General features: G+C 38.4%; 1 protein-coding gene across 2 annotated transcripts; it reads left to right on the top strand.

Moving 5' to 3' along the window:
- The first annotated feature begins 12,615 nt into the window (after positions 1–12,615).
- LOC108678230 (roquin-2) lies at positions 12,616–20,069 on the top strand. Of its 2 annotated transcripts, none has more exons than XM_018166596.2 (9): positions 12,616–12,873; positions 13,303–13,774; positions 14,074–14,249; positions 14,730–14,966; positions 15,618–15,788; positions 16,112–17,651; positions 18,794–18,963; positions 19,281–19,574; positions 19,946–20,069. In XM_018166596.2, the coding sequence occupies exons 1-9, from the start codon at positions 12,712–12,714 to the stop codon at positions 20,036–20,038; spliced, it is 3,315 nt and encodes a 1,104-aa protein (XP_018022085.1). In that variant the 5' UTR covers positions 12,616–12,711; the 3' UTR covers positions 20,039–20,069. The 2 variants fall into 2 exon arrangements, with proteins under 2 accessions (XP_018022085.1, XP_047737763.1); XM_047881807.1 differs by having other exon boundaries at positions 18,794–18,966.
- The last annotated feature ends 901 nt before the right edge of the window (positions 20,070–20,970 follow it).

Genomic DNA, 20,970 nt, shown 5'->3' with positions numbered 1-20,970 from the left:
CACTGAATGAGCAGGACGTCGCAAATTTTGATTGATCGTGGTAATCTCCGTTAGCTTTTACTGTAACGTTCATGTCATTTTCTTGCACAGGTGCGAATGACCTGCGTTTTCACTGCATGTTAGAAAATGTTCAACTTCACTTGATTAAAACAAATAACATATTTTAATCTGTCTCAATACTTCGCAGCCTTAGCTTGTGCCTGTCAGAGAACATTACGATCCATGCCTAGTACGGAAGTGAAATCCATAATTCCCATACACGTTTCATCATAGACGTAAAATTCCTGAGAATATCCAAAATGATAGGAGCTAACGTTTCCAAGGACCCGTGCTTATAGTGAAGGGAAGACCAGCAGTTGTTTTGCTAGCACTTCAACTTTACAGAAGCAGTGCAGGCAACATCGACGCTATCATTAAACATTAAAAATTATAAACTTTTTAAAACTTTAAGAATGTTTCCGTTTAAATTAAAGAAATGTTACAGGCCGTTGGCTGAATGATTTGAGGTAATGTCAAAACATTTGAAGTTTAACTACATAAATAGGAATGGAGCCATCAAATCTAAAAAAAAAATAACAAAAATATATTTGTCAATGATATCGGACAGCTATATGTATTTTATTGACGTTTGGCCTGGATAATGATAAGCCCGCAGAGAGAAACTTTCTTAGAAGCAGGAATTTATATTTGAAATTGGTCACATTGGAATAAAATACATACCTTGGCATTTTCATCAGCGAAAAAGTAACATCTACTCCTCAGTTGCGATAGCTGAGGTACACAGTCATTCAATAATAAGTGGAATAGAAATATTAAAAATTTTTCTAGAAATTATTCAGGAAACCATTAACAATAATTTTACCCAGTATAACGCATTTGTATCGGTCTGTCCTTCCATAAAATAGTTTTTTTATCTTGTTACTAACATTCTGGATATTCGAGCGCTGGAATAATTCCTTTCAGTAATTATTATCACGCTTATAATCTTCACGGTTCGAATAAGTGGATTATATTAATCAATTTAGCCCTGATCGGACACACAAATGCTTATCTTCTAAGTGGATACATTGTAAATCCCATCCAAAACCAGTACGAAATGAAAGCAAAAGACAACCTTGCTTAAACAGCACCGATCCTGGTCACGTTTGATTATGCTCCACTTCCTTTGTGTCGTGATGATGGCATATCTAGATATTGCCAAGCTGTGTGGTGGGACCAAGATCATCTTTTGTGCCCTGAACCAAGGTCAATTGTGGCTCAGGATGGTGCAAACATTCGATAGTCTATTGATGAACTCGAATAGAATAGCATTCAATGCATATACTGATTCTGCCTGCTAAGATAGCAGGTAAAACATGGTCGTGAATTCGTTATTTGTCAAAACATGGTCGTTATTTTCGTTGAAGTATTTCCCATTCAGTATCTGATCGAAGCGTATAAAGAAATCATTGTATTACGGTATTACAACATTTGCTTTAATATTTACAAAAAAAAACGAAAATACGTGATACTAGAATTATTGCATGGTGCATTTTTATTTTCCCAAGAAACCATGTGCGTTTGGAGTCGCAAGGAAATTTCAAATCTTAGTGGCTAAATCAAAAGTCCTTGAGTTGAGGAATCCTTGCAAATTCTTTCCATAACTATTAGTTGACATCATTAGCCTTTTTCGACCTAAAAATGTTTGATTATACAGTTTTGAGCATTATTTTACGTAAAAATTTTATGAGCATCCTGCTCAAGAATTAACCGTTCTCAACTTCAACTCCTGTCCAAAATATTGATCACATTTGATATTTACATTCAAATCGTATTTGTTGAGGCTGCGTCAGTTTACCTGGCAATTAACGCAGGCGTATTTAGCTTCAAATATTCAACTCCATATTGCGCTTCCCGAAGGTCTCTTCGAGTCATGCTTCAACCTTCAGCTGAAATCCTCGCATAGCACAGCAAGGTAAACCAGTACAAGCGTAACACCAATTCTACTTGTACGTAATGCGGCCTATAGTGCGCGAAATAGTGGAACGTATATACTGTAATTGCGAATCATAAACTCGCAAATAAACATTAGCGCTTAGCGCTTATGATAGCAAGAAAAAGCTCTGTCTTAGATTTATTATAGGTGTTCTTCGTTGTTGCTTTATTGGAATTACTTTGTAAATTCCTTTCGCTTTTCCGCTATTTTAATCATATTAACGGCTATATTGTGTTATATTACGTAATAATATCAGTTACTTCCAATTTTGGCGTTCAGCAAATTTCCATCATTTGGTAATCCGACAATGTACCTTAAAAATTGATGACACTGCTGTTCAATAGGCATTGCGTAAAATTTTTGCTCATGAAAAGTGAGTCAATATAGCTCGGTTGCTCAAAAAACAGGGTATTTTACTATTTTTATATATATTAATTTTACTATATTTTTAGCGCATTTCTCATTTATGGAAAAAATGCACTATTGTGCTCGCCATGTCCGTCTGTCTGTCTGTCCGTCCGTCCGTGACCTCAAGTTTTCGTCGACGAGAAAATGCGCTCTCTGTTACTCACTGCAGTGAGTACTGGGTTATATTTTTATATGTATTAATTAATAAATAACAAAGGAACCAAACAGGGGAAACATTTTACTGCCTGCCTTCTTATATTCGTACAAAAACTTAATACATTGATCACATCAGTCATGATGAAATTAAATATACTGAGAGTAATAACTTGCTAACTAAACTTATTAATATAAAAGTGACACTGATTTATTTCAATTAACTTGATATGTTCCAATGGGCTCATTTTATACGTGCTGAATAAAACCAGTGTTAATTAGATCGACTTCTTTAAGGCAATTAGCTTATAAACTTGAATTAAGCTCGAATGTCAGACATTAAAACATAAACAGACATAAATATCAGACATGAGTTTTCACTCACAAACGAGTATTTTTAGCGCATTTTCTCATTTATGGAAAATGCACTATTGTGCTCGCCATGTCCGTCTGTCCATCCACCTGTATGTCCGTCCGTCCGTGACTTTACGTTTTCGTCGACGAGAAAATGCGCTCTCTGTCACTCACTGCAGTGAGTACTGATTTATATTTTCAACTGTTAAGCTAATATATCTGAAAATGTTTTGCTGCTTAATTACGTACTTCACTCCGACATGGGCTCAGGCTGCCCGTACAACATATGTGTTCGTGATCCGCAATTAATCTGCCGGACTCCTCTGCACCAACCTCAATGCTCCACCACAAATGCTATTTCGGAATAAATAATTCATGACTCATTTTTTCCACACAACATGGTAGACGTGGCGTCCGCCAACTACCGTTTGGTGTTGCGCGGACACGACGTCCAGGTTTAAAAATAGGTTCCATTACTCTACAATTTTAACATTACTAAATGGTAATAGACGAATGAGTGATTTCTTATAAAATGAACAAGATAATTTTAAAATTACTTCTTTTATTATTTTTATAATTAATTAACTCAAGCTAACAATTTTGCGTGCTTGGCAATCTTAAATACAAGAAAAAATGTATTCGCTCAGACTGCGTCTTCATTACTCAAACCAATACATTTCACTCTGTACAATAAGTGTATTCATTCGTGATCCGTAAAGTTTATCGGATTGTTCACTGTTCAATTTAATGAAGTCGCGTTACGCACTGTGAAGTTCATGAAAGGTTTATGCTTGGAACATCACGAACTGCGTGCTTGTAATGTCACTCATATTTTTTTAAGCGATGTACTTGTATATTCATTTCAATGTAAGTTATTCTCCAACTATGCCACTCTCTTTGCTTTAGTGTTAATGTTCAAAATTTATAATGCTCATAAAACTTTAAGTGATTACCCTAAAACATCTTACTTCCGTCTATGTAAACCGCCGCACCACTATAGCTCAGCCACCCAAGAGATGGAACTCTTACGTAGACTACACAAGGCAGGCTCGAGTAAAAGGTGACGTGGGCAGATCTTGTTCCCGCGGGAGTAGATCGCGTCGACCTTCATATGCATGATCTCTGACCGCATTCCGGCCTTGTGTTGCCCGCGGCCTACCTTATGTTATATCTTGCTAGTCTTTTTCTGTTATGGCATCAATTCAAATAATGTTGATAAGATGTACTGTGTTTCGTTACACGCGGTTAGCTTCATGTAAAAAAATAATGTGGTAATTTTGTTCCTTCATTTTTGTCTGTGGTGAATTTGATTTCAAGGAACCCTAACGTAAATAAGAGGTACCATGTTGAAACGTAAACTGTAAAGTAATACATCTTTTTATTATTTCGCCATTTTATTATTTAATTTGCAAAATTTAGAAGTAATTCATTTGATTATATGATTATACGTACGGATGAAATTACTTCTGTCTCGTGAATTTCGGTATGATTTTTTATCGCTCGCATCTTAAATTGGTCTGCCGTAATCACCGCATTTTACACTTATTGAAGCATATTAGATACAAATTATGTTCCAAAATTACTTTGAAATCACCGAAAACTAAGCCCCGAACAACATTGCTGTTCAAGTTCGATGTAGATTGGTGGCCTCTAGACCGTGCCCACGCATGATGGTATCCGCGTACACGCGCGTGTTGGCGCAACGTGACAGGTCGTTGAGGTTACGATTGTGTCCGCTGGCGGTGCAGCCAATGTCGCTCCCGCTTCTGAGATACTCGCTGCTGGCAAGAGTCTTGGAGACGCTTGGGTTTAGCAAGAAAAATTCCTCTATTGAAACATAACCAAACGTAAACAGTAAAAATTGTATGGCGATGACCATTTCGCAACCGTAGCAAATGCGTTTGAATCAATTAAATATAATCATATGAATGATAAAAAATTTATATAGAATTAAAGTAAATAAAGTAATAAATTTTGGCACCATATGTAGTCTAGGATCCCAAAAATTTTCTTGGAGTTTTAATTTTTTTATTATCTTTAGACATCAAAATTTGCGATATGTTTATATATTCCCTCATTCATTGATAGAAATGACAGCCAACGTAAGTACTCAATGATATGTGAACATTTTTTAATGAGATTTATCTGTGTTTGGCGTTTTATGCATCTTATATGGCTGAATATAGTACGAAACCCCTTAATGATGGTAACGTCAAGTCTTTAGCGTCCATCGGCCTACTCGTTAACGAAAAATTCGACTAACGCGCACGGCAAAGACTTTCACGATTTCTGCAGCATGGGAATAAGGTCATGTACGAGCCTTGCTGTAAATTACTTCTAAACAGCTATTGTTTAAAGGAAAGAGAAAGAATTTATTTTGTCGCGTGTATGTTGGAAGCACTAAAATTCCCCAAAATGGCTACTAATTCTGTTCCGGTTGAATTATAACGCGCAAGAGTTTCTGTACACCGGTGGCCTTCTGTTGAAGATCTGTGTGAATTCTTGATGTAAAATAAATATAAAAAAGTATCTATCAAAGTGTTTCGTTTTCTTTTTATTTTCTTATTTAATCCGTAAAATCCTTAACCATTTTGCATTAATACAATCAGTTTAGCAGTTGGTACCAAATTTTCGTCGGTAAGTTTTCGACTGAACATGTATGTACCAGATTTTTACTGAAATAGCAAGCCATTGAAACTGAAATAGTATAGTAGTATAGTATAGTATCTTCGGCATTAAAGAATAGGCCTGGATAGGCCTGTCGCCGATTCTTGTACTTTTCTTGACTAGACTGGCCTTTTGATCAGATCTTATCAACGGACGCTAGATTAAAAATCGCTGCTAGATATCAGTTGTTCCGTAGGGTACGAGGCATTTTAAGACTAAACATATGCTCATGCATGGGCATGGCCTTGACTAGTCTGTATATATAGTTAAAAAACAAATTTTAATACACATTCATTTAATTCTGGCATGATGTCAGAATTCAGATATGAACGTGCCTGAAGAAGGCTATAGATAATAAATGATCAAACGGCTTGATCGAACGATTGGCGCGCTTCAATGAACCTCAATCAGGCGTTCAATCTTTGGTCAAAACCTATGTCTCATCCGTAATTGGATCAGTGCACACTTAATTGTTTGTTTACTAGGTAGCGGTTGCCTTTGAGGCAATGCATTAATTTTGGTGGCGAACCATGATTTCGAAAGTGGATCCTTCTTCTTCCTAACATTTGTTTTCCTTATACCGAAAAACTGAAAAAACGACATTGGTCCATGTATGGAATGGTACAAAATGAGTAACAGCATATCCCAATAAACAATTGTCATATTTTCTGCTGGATTTGAAACCAGAGGAATGGTTGCGCCATGTTTTCTGCTTAGTGACCGACTGAATGCTCGACAAAAATTGCCTTAAACGATCAATCCCTTCCTTCAACCGCTTGAGTCATTCAAACTTTCTATCAATCATCATCGAGTCTCGCTTCAAGCGTCAAACGGGTTCTTACATGGGTCAACCACGGCTTCCTACATGGTTCAACTATGGGTTCCTACACGGTCCGTCACTCAGGAGTCCATACATAATATTTCAATATAACCATAATAATTTAATATAACACAAATAGTAACTCAGGGCCAAAGAGGCAACATAACTATATAAATGTAAACCACACAGGGCAAAAACTGGGATATAGCAATAGCAATAATAAACCAAATGAATTTCCTCTTGATTTCCTCTTCCCCTTGAGGGTTGCGGCTGACAGCCGTTGCAAAGGCCTGACTCTGAAATGTTTTTTTTTTTTTCAGAGTCACCACGCCCAAAATCCAGTTAATTGATTCACTAAAGCTTTTGATCAAAATAATTAATCGCCTAGAACCTTTTAATTCTCATAAATGAAGTTGATGAGTAGTTTTCTAGAAGAAAGTCTGACAGTGTACTATTGCTTTTATTTCAGTTAGCAATGATAGATAAGTGAACAGCTACCTACGGCAGCTCAATTATCAGAATCAAAACGAATTTTTGTTCAACGAAATTACTGGGTTGTTGACGAACCCAAACCAATTGTAAATTTTTAACTATTACTTTTCTATTTTTTCATATTTAGCTCCAAGACAGCAAGGAGATTGTGCTCATACCAAAAAATGTAACATAACACTATTTCGGTGCAATGCACAGGAACAATATGGGTATATTCCCTTGACGTCAAAGAAATACCCTAAAACGTAATTAAACAGATATATTAATTTATTATAATTACATATTTTACTGAATTTATTTAGGCTTTTGGACGCATTGTAATTACTATAACGACTGTATTCACGAGTAAATTTTAACTGTAGTACACTGCTGTTCAATGTTGATCATAGCACTGGAGATCGAAAGTTCACAGAGTCTCTGTGTATACTGGATTTCTCCGGATTCTTCCTGGATGGCTACGACTATTACTTACATGAAAATATCTAAATGCTACCAGCCAGATATAAATTTTTCTACATATACACGTGCTTTTCATGTAATAAAACGTGCCATCTGTCAGTAATGTCAAGAAAACCTTCTTCTAAGCATATAGCTTAGCAACTAATCGCGTACGACCGTACGAATAGGGTACAAATAATACCAAGTTTTGCTCGTAAAGTCGAGCCGATGGTCATTAGTTAGCGGATCTTTGAAACGGGTTGAACTGTGATATAGGTGTGCTGTATATAACTTCAGGTTTACGATTTATACGCTTGTAATAAACACACAAAAAACTATCGGTTTGCATGTCGTGTGCTCTATAAAGGAAATTAGTTTAATTTAGTTTGTGTGTTCATGGTTTAGGGTTCCGGGTTTACCCTTCGTTATATTATCATAGTGATAATAGGATTGAAAGGGAGCGTTTTGTCGTTTTAGAACGCGAAATTGATAACAATGTTACAAATTATAAGTTAAGTAAATATTTTTTTATGTTGAAATCCAACGTGTTGAATTTCGGAGTTGCGTTCTAATTCGCTATCCAATATGATATACCTAGGATACCATACGGCATTATCGGCATACCTACACTAAAGTCAATAGGGCCTAGGTACCTTAGAGTAAAGTCCTTACTGTACCTATTTTGTATGAATTTAGTGTAGGACTGTAACTGTAGGCTAGTGCCAAATTTTGGTTCAATGATTGGCAGTTTGGCACCTGTGGTGAAAGCTTGGATCATGGAAATAGATAATTAGTACTAATTTATTATATTGACCAAACCAAATTATTGCTCACTTAGGCTAGGCTAGGCCGCCTACCTATACCTAGCTATATTTACTTATGATATTTGATAATGATTGTAATTTGTATATAATTTGCAAGGTCTGTAGTCATTTTAGTGGTTTTAATCTTTAGAAGATGTTATTGTGGAATGAAGTTTCTGTTTACCTACAAATCTTGTTTTGCAACTTGCAGTCTTGCACTGTCAAATAATAATATTGACTACAGCATGAAGAGGACTCAAATATATTCTCTCATTCTCTGATTTCTCTCCTCTCTCCCGATGTAATCATGTATAAGATAATAGTAATACCTAACCAGTCATCGATGTCTAGTCCAACTGTCCACATCCAGCGGACCAGCTGTCTCTAGCAGACTAGCAGGATTATCATCATGCATCAATAACACTAATACACTATTAAATGCTGATTGATGAACAATGGAGTGAATGGACTATGCACTTAATGCACTAAGGTTCAAGTGTCACTACTGTGACTGAGTTACAGTAGTGACAGTAGTCACAGTACTCTTTCTGAGTAGAGCAACCAGCAAGTACTACTGTCTACTCACTCTAACCAGTCTACTGTCATGATGTTTGGAACAGGGCTGAAAAATTCCTATTTTTTTCTGAAATATAGTGTCTCTAATATCATATAGGGTAAACGCGGTATATTCCGACACATTAAGGACGCATCGAGAAATTAAAAACTATAATAAAAAAACGTATGCGTTACGTAAGTTCTGTTGCCTTCACGTGACTCTCAAAACACTTCACTACGCGTCAGCAACGATGAAACGTCACAAAATGTTGCCATATTTATTAAAAAGCCTTTAGAATGGAAACCTACCAAATCCCTATATTCCGTCACTATATCAAGAAAAATCATATATTATTGAAAGATAATTAAAGGCATACTGTACTGAGTAATGTGAGTATTACGTCTGTTCCTCCACAAACTGCTCGTGCGCGGCAGCGCAACGTAGAATTGATGGCCGGGGATTGCGCGAACACGTGCGCAAAGAGAATCAATTTTCAATACATTGCGCCAACTGTGCACAGCAATAGCTTAAAAAAAGTGAAAATGTGCGGGAAAATTCACCGAAAACATACATCATCCTGAGTGTGGACTAAGCAAACATGTTTGCCCAAAAATCCTGCAGAACATGATCATCGTAATGTTAACAAGTCAACTTGAACATTTCGTTGAAGATTGCTCATAGTTGCGGTCATGTCAAACTTTTCGAGTGATGGTAATGAGGTTTCTATTCATACAAAAAGTAACTGCTCAACCCAACAGTCAAAGCGGTCACCGGTCAGACTGCATTGACATGTGTTCAGCTTACAGTAAGGACAAACGTTATTGTTGCCGTTTGACTGTTTTAGGATAAAATTAGAGATTTGGGATATCATGTGCATGGACTTTGTAAATGAAGTTGCACCTTGTAAATGGCTTTTCAGGGCCAAGATATGGAATTCATGGCTCTAAAAAATGGAATCACGGCTCAAAAAAATGGAATCAAGGCTGGCAAATCCATAAAACCATGGCTTGAAAAATTCTGTCGTGGCTTGCCAAGTAGATATATTCCATGCCTGGTCTGGAATATATCTACTTTCCAAATCCATGCCAGAATTGCAATTTTTCTACTTACTGTAATCTTGCCAGACAGTAAAGCATGGCACAACACATTGATTATCATGAAGGATACCAAATTTGTTTTGCCACAAAGATGCTTACGTACAATCAAGGTGGATGGCATTGTCAATTTTACTTCTCCATAGATCACATTTTATGATCGGTATGGCAAAAGCGTAATGTTTAGCACAGAACTATGTGCATTATGATTGTTATGGCCAATGCACAATGATTGGCATGGATGAATGCACAGTATAATTGCTTCAAGTGATGTACAAGCAATTAAAACAAGCAGGAGATAAACGTGATGGTGGCGTTGTTGATTGCTTTATTCACAACTTGTCATTCATTATGGCTGCCAATTTAAGGTCTAGATGGCAGATGGAGAGCTTGAAAAGATGCCAATATCTTGAGATTAAAGGCCTTATATACTTTACAGCCAGGTAATTGTGCAGCAAAAAGTGTCAAATTTTCAATACATTTTTAATCTTGCAGCCCGATTTGGAACTTTTCTCAAATGATTAGATAAGAGGTAATTAAACTAGTAGGAAACTTGCAGCTGCAAAAAATGGCAGGAAAGCTCTTATTGTGGGCCTGTGGCTTTAAAGGTAGATACTATATTCCAAGCCATGACTAAAGCTTTTCATCCAATTATTAGAGCCACAACATAGTGGCAAATGAGAGATTTTTTAGACTTGGTTTAGTTCAAATTGGCCAATCTAGTTCAAAATTTTATTTACTATACTATGGAAACCTGGCTGTTAAGTAAGGCCTTTTAGCTCAAGATATTAGCATTAGCAGCTTTTCAAGCTCTCTATCAGCCATCTTGACCTCAAATTGGGGTCCATAATCAATGACAAGTTGTGAATAAAGCAATCAACAGCACCGCCAAAGTCCGCCATTGCGTGGATGTTCTGATTGTTTTGATTGCTAATATATCACTTGCAGTGATTGTAATACATGATTGTCCATGCCAATCATTGCATACATTGGCTGCAACGATTAATGATTGTAATGCACATATGTCCATGTCAATCATTGTGGGTTGGCTGTTATACCACAATGCATCAGCCATGTTGATTGTTAATTGAGATCTATTAGAAAGCCTAATTGGTGACTGCTGTCTGCCTCAATTGTACCTCAACGTCTTTTGGGCAATGAAGTAGGCATCCTTGACCTATGTTGTGCCATACTTTACTGTCTGTTATAGGAGTATATGCTTAAGGGCTGTTGTAGAATATATCTAGATGCCTTTCAGGCCATGATTAGTCAATTAGAGCTTTCCTGCCATTTTTGTTGATGCAAGATGCACAGTTGGGCCAGAAGATTTGTGACCCAATTGTATTGAAAATTCGGCACTTTGAAGTTGCAAGATTACAGTAATAAATAGAGAAGTTCCAGTCCTGCTTGGAGCTGAGGGCATGCTCAGAGATGGGGAAGGTCAACAAAAAACTCTGGTTTGCCACCATGGGCTGCCATGAATGGCCCATGATATGAATTGCCTCCTATCTAATTGATACCAAAAGGGCACAATCTGGCTGTGAGTATGTAATTTCCAATTTATTGAAAATGTCAGCAGCTGTCAGATTTCAGTAATAAGTAGGAAATGTTACTTATTCCATTTTGCAATGAGGCAATGGGCACCAGTTGCCACTGTGTCTCATCCACCCAAGAAAAAAATACAAGAAGGCTATAAGCCACCTGTAGAAAGTGTAAATAAAGGCAAAAAGTTCAATGCACAAAGTCAATTTCAGTTGTTTGAGACTGTTCCAATGGCTCTGGACTAATTTCATCAGTAAAACACAAGAAAGATGGAAAATTGTACTTGAAACCTGGCAAGGAATATTTCTACTGTTGAGCCATGATCGACTTGAGCTTTCCCACTATATTTGGAGCTGCTTGACAAATTATCTCCTTTCTAATTTTTAATAAAACTGTGATCTGGCTGCAAGATTCAAATCTATAAAAATTGGTCACTTGGGAGTCACAAGATTTCTTAAGTAGAAAAATTTCAATCTAGCTTTGAATGATCTATTTTATCTGCCATCACAATTTCTGGGAGATGTTCCAGATTCAGAAAGAATGGCATTTCCTAAATTGCTTTCTTTGATTTTTTAAGTTTAACATTGATAGGTTTACTAATACAATGAACAAAAATATAACTCAGTAGGTACTCACTGCTGTGAGCGACACAGCGCATTTTCTTGTTGACAAAAACGTGAAGTCACGGACAGACGGATGGATGGACAGACATGATGAGCACAATAGCGCATTTTTTCCATAAATGAGAAAATGCACTAACAAGTGGTCACCTGGTACTTCATCATTTTAATGGCAGAAATTAGGCAAGGCCATATAAACAGGTCACACTGACAACAAGCATGGTTATTTGTCTGATTCTTGGGTGGCTTCTACCTAATTTCAGAATGGCCACCTCTGACAATGAGCAGTAGTTAGTTAGTTATTTGTTCGGGAACTACGTGCTCACATACACTTTCTTGGACATGCAAAAAATTTCACTAATCAACTGTGCAAAATTATTTGAAATTAATATTTTGACTCCATGTGAGAAATAAAATAAATTGATACTAGATTGTTGTGGCATTAATTGTCTTTAAGTTGCGTATGTTTATATCCAAGTGAACAGTCACTGTTCATCTTGGTAATTTTGTAGAATAGGTAGTCATAAGGACAGAAACCTTGACTAAGATTGTCCAAAATTTAGAAAATTCAATAGATGAAGTTAAATTGTATCTATGTAACTGATTTGTCTTTCTTGAGGCTGTGTAGACACTAATTTAACCTATTCTCTATGCACTTTCTCTTAACTAATATGTTTTTCATGATCAGGCTGCCTATTCAAGTAAACAACTTGACAATGAAGATTTCAACTCTTCACAACTGGAGTTTAGATTTTTACTTCTAGCATTAGAAAGAGAGCAAACTTCACTATGCCTATTCAGTCATCAGCATGGAGTGACTTCTTGAGTTGCCCTATGTGCTACCAGCCATTCAATGGGAGCCTGCGAGCACCAATCAGCCTTGGCTGTGGTCACACCTTGTGTGAGGTGTGCATCAACAAGTTGCGCTCAAACCAATGCCCCTTTGATCAGGTCAGTTGAATGAGCTATATAATTAAGTTAGACCTGCTACTTAAAATGTTAGGTGCATGTGCTATTATAAATTTAAAGAGTTCTATGATGCTTATTTTTGAGGCATTATATTGATGTTCATCAGTCCAGATTATTCAATAACGTTATCTAAATGCATTATTTACTATCTACATTTTTCTATAAAATTTAAAATGCATGTTCCTAGTCAAAGATTAACTTGATCAATCTAATAGCTGCTCTTGAAACTCTCTTACTTGTACTGATTTGAAGCAGCATGTAAAATTAGTTTATTTTTGTAGATCTTCTATAATGATAATTTTTCCATTTTTTTATAAAAGTTCATTACATATTCATGTCAGAAAGAAAGTCTTTGAATAATTTTCAAATGTTATTTTCAGTAAACATTCTCTGAAAAATTTTTTTTTTCAGCTGGAAGTGAATGTGAAGCTCTCCCAACTGCCAGTAAATCCAGCCATTCTGTGTCTGTTAGACCATGATCATCAGGCATACAGGCATGAGCATCGTAACTCGCCTGCAAAGAGCAGGAAAGAATGGCACCATCCCCCGGAGTGTGTGCCTCAGGAGCACATCACAACTTACATAACATCAGTTGAGATCATGTGCAAGTTAGCCTATTTCTTGAAGCCAATGGTGGGAGGATCAAATAGCTATAACAATTCTAACATGGGAGGATTGTCTCGCTCAATGCAGCGCAAGCTGATAACGCTTATAAACTGTCAGTTGCTGGAAAAAGAGGGCAGGGCTCGAGCTGTGAGAGCTGCCAGGTCTTTAGGTGAGCGCACTGTCACTGAGCTCATCTTACATCACCAGAATCACCAACAGCTCTCAGCAAACCTCTGGGCTGCTGTCAGGGCAAGAGGATGTCAGTTTCTAGGACCTGGTGAGACTTGGATTGTTGTCTGTGCTTGATTAAAGTTGCAAATACATGTTTATACATGCTGTAGGAGTTTCTCCTTTGCTCTCATTCATCAATTGCACTCAATAATAAATAACGTTTTCCACATTATATTGGGGGAAAATCTCATTTTTTGATGTACTATTTTTTTAGTCCAGTTTCTCTGAAAATTATTGCAAATCCAACCTTATTGAAGATGTGATGCACTCCAAAACTGTAGAAGTTTTTCAAGTTAAACTTCAATATGGTTTATTTTAATGCTGTGTTCTACATTCAATGTGCAGCAATGCAGGAAGAGGTGATCAAGCTTGTGCTGCTTGCTCTAGAGGATGGGTCACCACTGTCTCGTAAAGTGCTGGTCATGTTTGTGGTGCAGCGTCTGGAGCCGCACTTCCCTCAGGCCTCAAAGACATCCATTGGTCATGTTGTGCAGCTCCTCTACAGAGCTTCGTGCTTCAAAGTGAGACTTGTTTTGGGTCTTCTTAATTATTCATTTTGTTACTCACGTGAGTATTTTATACTTGTATCCTTTATATGTACTTCCACAAAGAAATTAAATACTGATATTTTTGAGTGTTAATAAAATATTCATGGTACGGTGCCATATTTTTTCTACAACCAATGAAATGATTGCATCACAATGTGTTTGAGAAATTTTATTCTAGGTATAGTTTTCTATTGGCCAGTAAACCGTACTTTATTAGTTTCTGTAACTTTTCCACTTGCGTTGATTCTTAAGAATTGCGTGATCTTGAGTATGAATTTAATTCATTTGAAACTCTCATTTGAAGTTGAATGATCTATATGTTATCAATGTTGTGTGTTGAAATGTCGAAGCAAGTTGAAGTTGAATGATCTATATGTTTTCAATGTTGTTTATTGAGGTGTTGAAGCAAGTTGAAGTTGAATGACCTATATGTTTTTAATGTTCTTTATTGAGGTGTCAAAGCGAGACCGAGATTCATCACTGATGCAGCTGAAGGAAGAGTTCCGCTGCTACGACAGCTTGCGTCGCGAGCACGACACCCAGATTGTACAGATCGCCACAGAGGCCGGGCTCAGGATAGCGCCAGATCAATGGTCATCTCTGCTGTACGGCGATGTGTCGCACAAGTCCCACATGCAGAGCATCATGGATAAACTGCAAACGCCGCAGAGCTTTGCTCAGTCCATCAATGTAAGCTGCTTCTCTGAATTAAGAGCTTAGTAGGTACTGTTGCTTAGTTAGGGTAATCTTTCTTAACACGTTGACTACGATTGCTTCATCTTATACTATTATTTAATTTTTTGTACTTTTTTTAAGCAAGGTTGCCAGATGGTAATTTTTTCCGGACAAATTCCGTGATTTAGTTTTTCTCAATTGCGTTGGCCGGCTAAAATTTATGATAGGGGTACTTCCTAATAAAATTTTAAATACTGCAAAAAGAAAATAAATGGAATTTTTATAGCGGAACCTACAAATAAACTAGTATATATTGAGTTATTGGCCTTTTTTGGCCTTTTTTGTTCTCGGATTTGGCCGATTTTAGGCAACGTGTATTCTGTACCACTACGTCCTGGAGAAATACATTTCGTAGTACGCATATGTACCACTTCGGAGTCAACGTGTTAAGCAGTGGAGTGTTAAATATTGAGGACCATGTATGAATTACGTTAGGATTTATCGTTCTGTGCTTGAAGAAATACTATAGAATGGGACGTGCCGGCGTGAGTGAATGACGCTGGTTTGCTCTGCTATGCACTTCCATGCCCAGAAATTTTTAATCGTGTTAATGATGTATCCAAATTATTATATTGTCGAACTGAACTAAAACTGATGCTTGATCAGGAGCTGCAGTTTGTCCTGCAACGCACTGGAGATCCTAGTCACCTGTACAAGCTGTGGCCACATCTGGAGTTGCTGGCCAGTCTTGACGCGGGCTCGCCTCTCACCAACGGCTCCTCAACTTCTCCTAGTGAACAGACAATCGAAATTGGCTCTAAGACATCTTCTGATAAGGTTATACTCACTTTTAACCACGATTGATACTACAAATATGTTTTGTTGACTTTGAGTTCTTGGGGTATTGTTCAATTTAATTTTCCATTGTCTACTTCATGTCATGATAAGCTCATAACCACATATATTTTTTGCAAGAATATCTTTAACTTGAAACTTCTAGCTCCCATCAATTCTGACTAAGTTACTAATGTCTAGTCGCTTCTTGATTTGCAAATTTAGTTTTCACATTGCTATGTAAACACCTAGTGAATATTGTTTTCTTGTCACGTGAAGGGTTTTGCCCAGACTCTTTCCCTCTTACACTGACTTTTGGTGATCAGGAATTGCCTGAGCTGGAAGTTGATAGTGACCGAGAAGAGAGTCCAAAGACCGGAGACTCCGTCACCACCATCTCTGTCAACGGTGGGAAAACAGAGACTGTATCTTGGTCTCTTTGTGGGGACGGTTTACGGGCTGTGCATTTTGTGCTGCTTGGGCTCGTGCAGTTCCTGCAACACAGCCAGCACCGCCGCTTGCATGACCATCTGCAGCACAACACCTATTCTAAAACCAGACTTCTGCCTCCACGCCAGGCCTTCACGCAGCATCGCCGCAACATTCCCTACAACTCTCCCAACAATCGCCCTAGACCCAACCAGACTGCCGCTGTATTCAAGCCTCAAACTTATAGCAAACAGTATGCCTCTGAGAACGAATCCCCTAACTCTAGTCACGACGGTGGAAAGAATGATCTTGATGTTGAAGAGCATTCTAATCTGCAGTATTCAAATAACCACGATGAGAGCTTGTCACAACTAACTAAAGGGGATCAATACATAGGAGATAATCAAAGGAACAGCCGGGAGTTGTCATTTTCCAGCCCTCGTAGTGATGACGGCAGTAACAAATCTGTGACGACTTGTTCTAGCTCACCTCATTCCAAAACAAATGACACTCATGCAGACGGTAATGAAAACCTAAGAATTTATGGCTACAATGCCATAGTGGATCCTCGTGCCCAATACCAGGCAGACTGCATTGCAGGCTCAATATTTAGTGACAGTGACGGCAGTAGTATTGGCGGCTACACGGACATTGAATTCAATTCTCCTTATCACGCTTTTTCCCCTGTACCTCCTCCTCGAGTTGTTGTGCCTTCTCCTGCCATGATAGGTTCAGGTCCTGTGTATCCTCAAGCACACACTCCTCTCCTCACCACCACGGACATTTATCCCACTGTTGCTACTCCTCAAGCTGTCATCATGAACCCTATAGCTCCGGGGCCTCCACCAGTCTTTAACATGGTACCGTCAAACCTGGAGTTTGTTTTTCCCGTAAATGAAGGACACGGCGGCCACATGGGCACTTCTCAGACTCTGTTTCCGTCCCTAACTCCACTTCAGCCGCTTGCTCAGCCCATTCCTACCCCCAATTTGTTCCCGCAACCGGCTTTTGTGGGCCAGTGGTATGGAATATCTCCGTTCATACCACAGAATACACTGGAAGAAACCAATGCTGGTGTGCATTTGGATGACAATCTGGGTTATGAAAGTCACAGGAGCAACAATATAACTCCAACATCTCTTGCTCCCAACACTCTTAAGAAAAAATCCCTCTCTGAACTTAGAGAAATCAAGCACAGCATCGTGTCACGCCTTATTGATATTGTCGGCGAGAAACAGACGGAGGAAGTTGAAGAGCTCATCGCTAAAAACCAGTCACACATACCATGTGTTATTCCAACGACCACTGTTGATTCTTCGTCTGACGGCCCAACATACAGCATTTGGACCTCGGGTCACGAGTTCTACAAAAGCTGTCGCATAGCGCTGCGCACCACGGCCTCTGACATCGACTCCAGCAGCAGACCTGACAGTGCAGGTACCTTTATTTATTAGAGAATTTTTATTAGGAATTCAAATTAAGCCAAACCTAACTAGCAACTGCTGCATTATAATTAAATTAGTTAAGGGGAGCGTCTCGCCTAAAATTTATCTCAGTAATTTACAGAGGGATCAGTCTGAAATTTGGTACACATGTGTAAACCCTTAAATAAAACAGGTTTTATTCGTGTCAATTTTTCGAAAAAATTGAAAGAAAACGTGAAATTCTTAGAAAACGACCAAAAAGGGGTACTTTAGAAAACCTATCTCCTCCTAGGATTTTCAAGCTACAACATCAAGACACATATCATTCGATGCGTAAAGACCACATCTACAAAATTGTGTATAGATTTTTTGAATTTCTCATTTTTGTGCGTGTGGGAGCATTTTTTGTAAAATTTTCGGAAATTTTTCGATTTCACCCCCCGCCTCCCCCCTTTTTGCAGAATAAAATCTAAACTATAACGAAATTAGAAAAACGCATGCACACTTTTGTATATCTTTTTTTTCCAAATCGAATGGTGTTTGTCTCATTGATGTAGCTTCAAAACTTTAGGAGGAGATAGGTTTGCAGTGACAATAAGTTAACTTTTCAGTAGGGCCCGACAAAGTCGCGCGCGCCTCGAAAGTCATTCAAGGGTGCAAGGTTGCAAGACTACAAGATATTGGAGCTCAATTTCTGTCAAGGATAGTGCGAACGACGGCACGAGAGCCATCCCATATGACTGCAGGCGGATAACTGAAGCACAGCGTGTTCAGACTAGCTATTTAAGTGTGCTACCGGTAATTTAGGCCTATATTAAATGTTAAGGAACTCCACCACCCCTAACCCTTTCGCGATCTGTCGTGAACGCATAAATCAACGTACAGAGATGGTTTTGGTACCGTTAGATGCGGCAGAATGTAAGCTTTAGAATGAGTATAAAACCGAAAAAGTCAAAATTTTCGATTTTGACCGAGACGCTCCCCTTAATACCATTTAGAGGTTACTTTTTCAGTGACTGGATCATGATGGTGTTCTTATGTTTCCCTGACATTTTCATTTACATTTAAAATATTTGGTTGTTACAGCAGAGAAATGTGTAAACCGTTTCTACTATTAAGTTAGCTTCGTAAGTCCAGCAATAGTTGTCATTGCAGACGGCAGTGCCTATGAGCACGGCATGGGAGGCTCAGGTCTCGTTGGAAGGTCTGGCATGCACTCCAGCCGACCCATCCAAGTGTCAGCCAGCACCGATGTCAGCTACACCACAACTTCTACTCTCGACACAAACTGCTCCCTTATCGCCCTACCTCCGATGCCGCATCAGGTCGCAGTTCCCTATAGATTCATACGGCATACATGTAACGTATTACTCAGCAGATGACCTCGCAAAAAGTTCTAGTATCTATTTATTTTGTACAATATGCTTCATAAGTTTTCGTGCTAACTGTGACATTATGTGGTTGCTCTGTTTTATACATTTCAGCACCATATTTTCATTAGAGATTGGAACTCCTTATCATTTTATAATATTGTTTTCTAAAATGATCATTGTTGCACCGGTATTCAGATCCTTGCATGGGGTATATATCAATAACTAGCAATCAATTATGCACAACATATGAGACCCGGTTTTGTGTACAGGCGGTAATGTACCCCGCTGGCCACCAAGTACCAGGCTTAGCTTGCCCATCGTATGGCCTGTACCCCACACCTCTGCCAGACATGCCCAACGCCACAGCCCTGAACACCATCCAGCATGGCATCCTGGACCCGCCTCACCTGAGGATGGCTCAACTCGACCCATCTGGGGCCCGACCCTCCGACCCCATCGACCCGAAACTTGGCACTCACAACTTTGGCCAGTGGGAGGAACGACAGCGACAGCACCTCAATGCCGTCACTGACGGTATCGATCCGTTCTGCTCCATCAAAAATGTGAGATCATCGTTAGTTTTCACTTTTTCACATATGCTAGTATTCCTTTCTTTCTCGAAATTCAATGGCTAAATATTAAAATTTTGGATAGGAACGACATTTTTGGTGGTGTTACTTGAATATTGGACGTGTTGCAAGAATTATGGTTTCATTGCGAGGATGGGTTTGTGTAAATGAAATATTTTTCAGTTGATCAGTAACGCGGAACAGATAATTCTAGTGATCATCCCTCTGATTTTTCATCGAAGGCATTATGTTGATAAACAATGAACTTAGTTTTTACATAAAATCAACCACATCTGTTGTGAATTTTAAATTGCAAATGCCGGCAGAATGAAATTTGAATTACAAAATTGTGTCCTATATTTTAGATGCCTGAAGAGCATCGGCTGAAGCAAGAGTTGAGTTTCGTGATGCACGGCATAAGCGAGAAGCTCAACATTCAGGACGTCGCGGCGTCTTAAGTAATCAACTCTTCACCATGGCTGCAAACAAGACCTGATTACACACAGACTCAGTTTACTGGTTTGCACTCGATCTCTAGGTTTGCCTTGAGCTCTCTTATTCCCAGGCTTGTCAACGTTCGTTACTTTGCCATGTCTTTGAGATAGCACGTATTTTCTTTTGAGAATATCTAAATGTCCTCGGAGGTCCTTTAGTTTATATTAGTACTCCTCCCCTTTTGAAGGATTTGCTTTTGATCCATTGTATGTATCGATGAAGAATTAAATGAGTCGGAGAAACAAATTCCAACAGTCTAGCGGCTGATAATTCTTTAAAAATTCTTTCAAATGAATAGACTTTCTATCTTCTACACAGATGATGCTTCGTTTTAGGAGTTTTTATAGATGTGGATTACGGGTGTTTTACACCCTTACTTATTGTGATCGCGAGGCATTCGTAGTCCCGGTGACGCCTCGATTTGCTTCTTTCATATGGCGTTTCTGAAGTGTCTTGCTTCAGAAAATTCGATGAAAATGAGACTCGACTGAGGTGCAAATGTGCACTGAATTCCCTTTATAAGGGCTTGTTTTGTGCGTTCTTGCACTGCATTACATTGTCTTTATAAGACGCCCAATTTTATTGTAGTCCTACCGAATGATATACCCATTCATTTAGTACTATATGAAATGGATACAATCAACAATACACCAATGGAACCAACGTACTAAACACATCGGTAATATATGTTCACATAATGACAGGTTTTGTTTTGCGTTATTTCGTATGCATGAGCGCGAGTTTCCGTCTCTGGAATCAAACGCATCAGGCAAAGGAAACTCGTTAAAAAAATAAAACGGCTTCATTGATGGTGAATGAAAATAATATTCATGTATTACAATATTATATCTTTGTTCTAGGATTGAACCTCTGAATCTTGGATGTATTCTTTCTG

This window comes from Hyalella azteca, unplaced genomic scaffold (assembly GCF_000764305.2).
Source record: "Hyalella azteca isolate HAZT.00-mixed unplaced genomic scaffold, Hazt_2.0.2 contig8861, whole genome shotgun sequence".
NCBI lineage: Eukaryota > Metazoa > Arthropoda > Malacostraca > Amphipoda > Hyalellidae > Hyalella > Hyalella azteca.
This window is presented reverse-complemented; position numbering and strand designations above follow the sequence as displayed.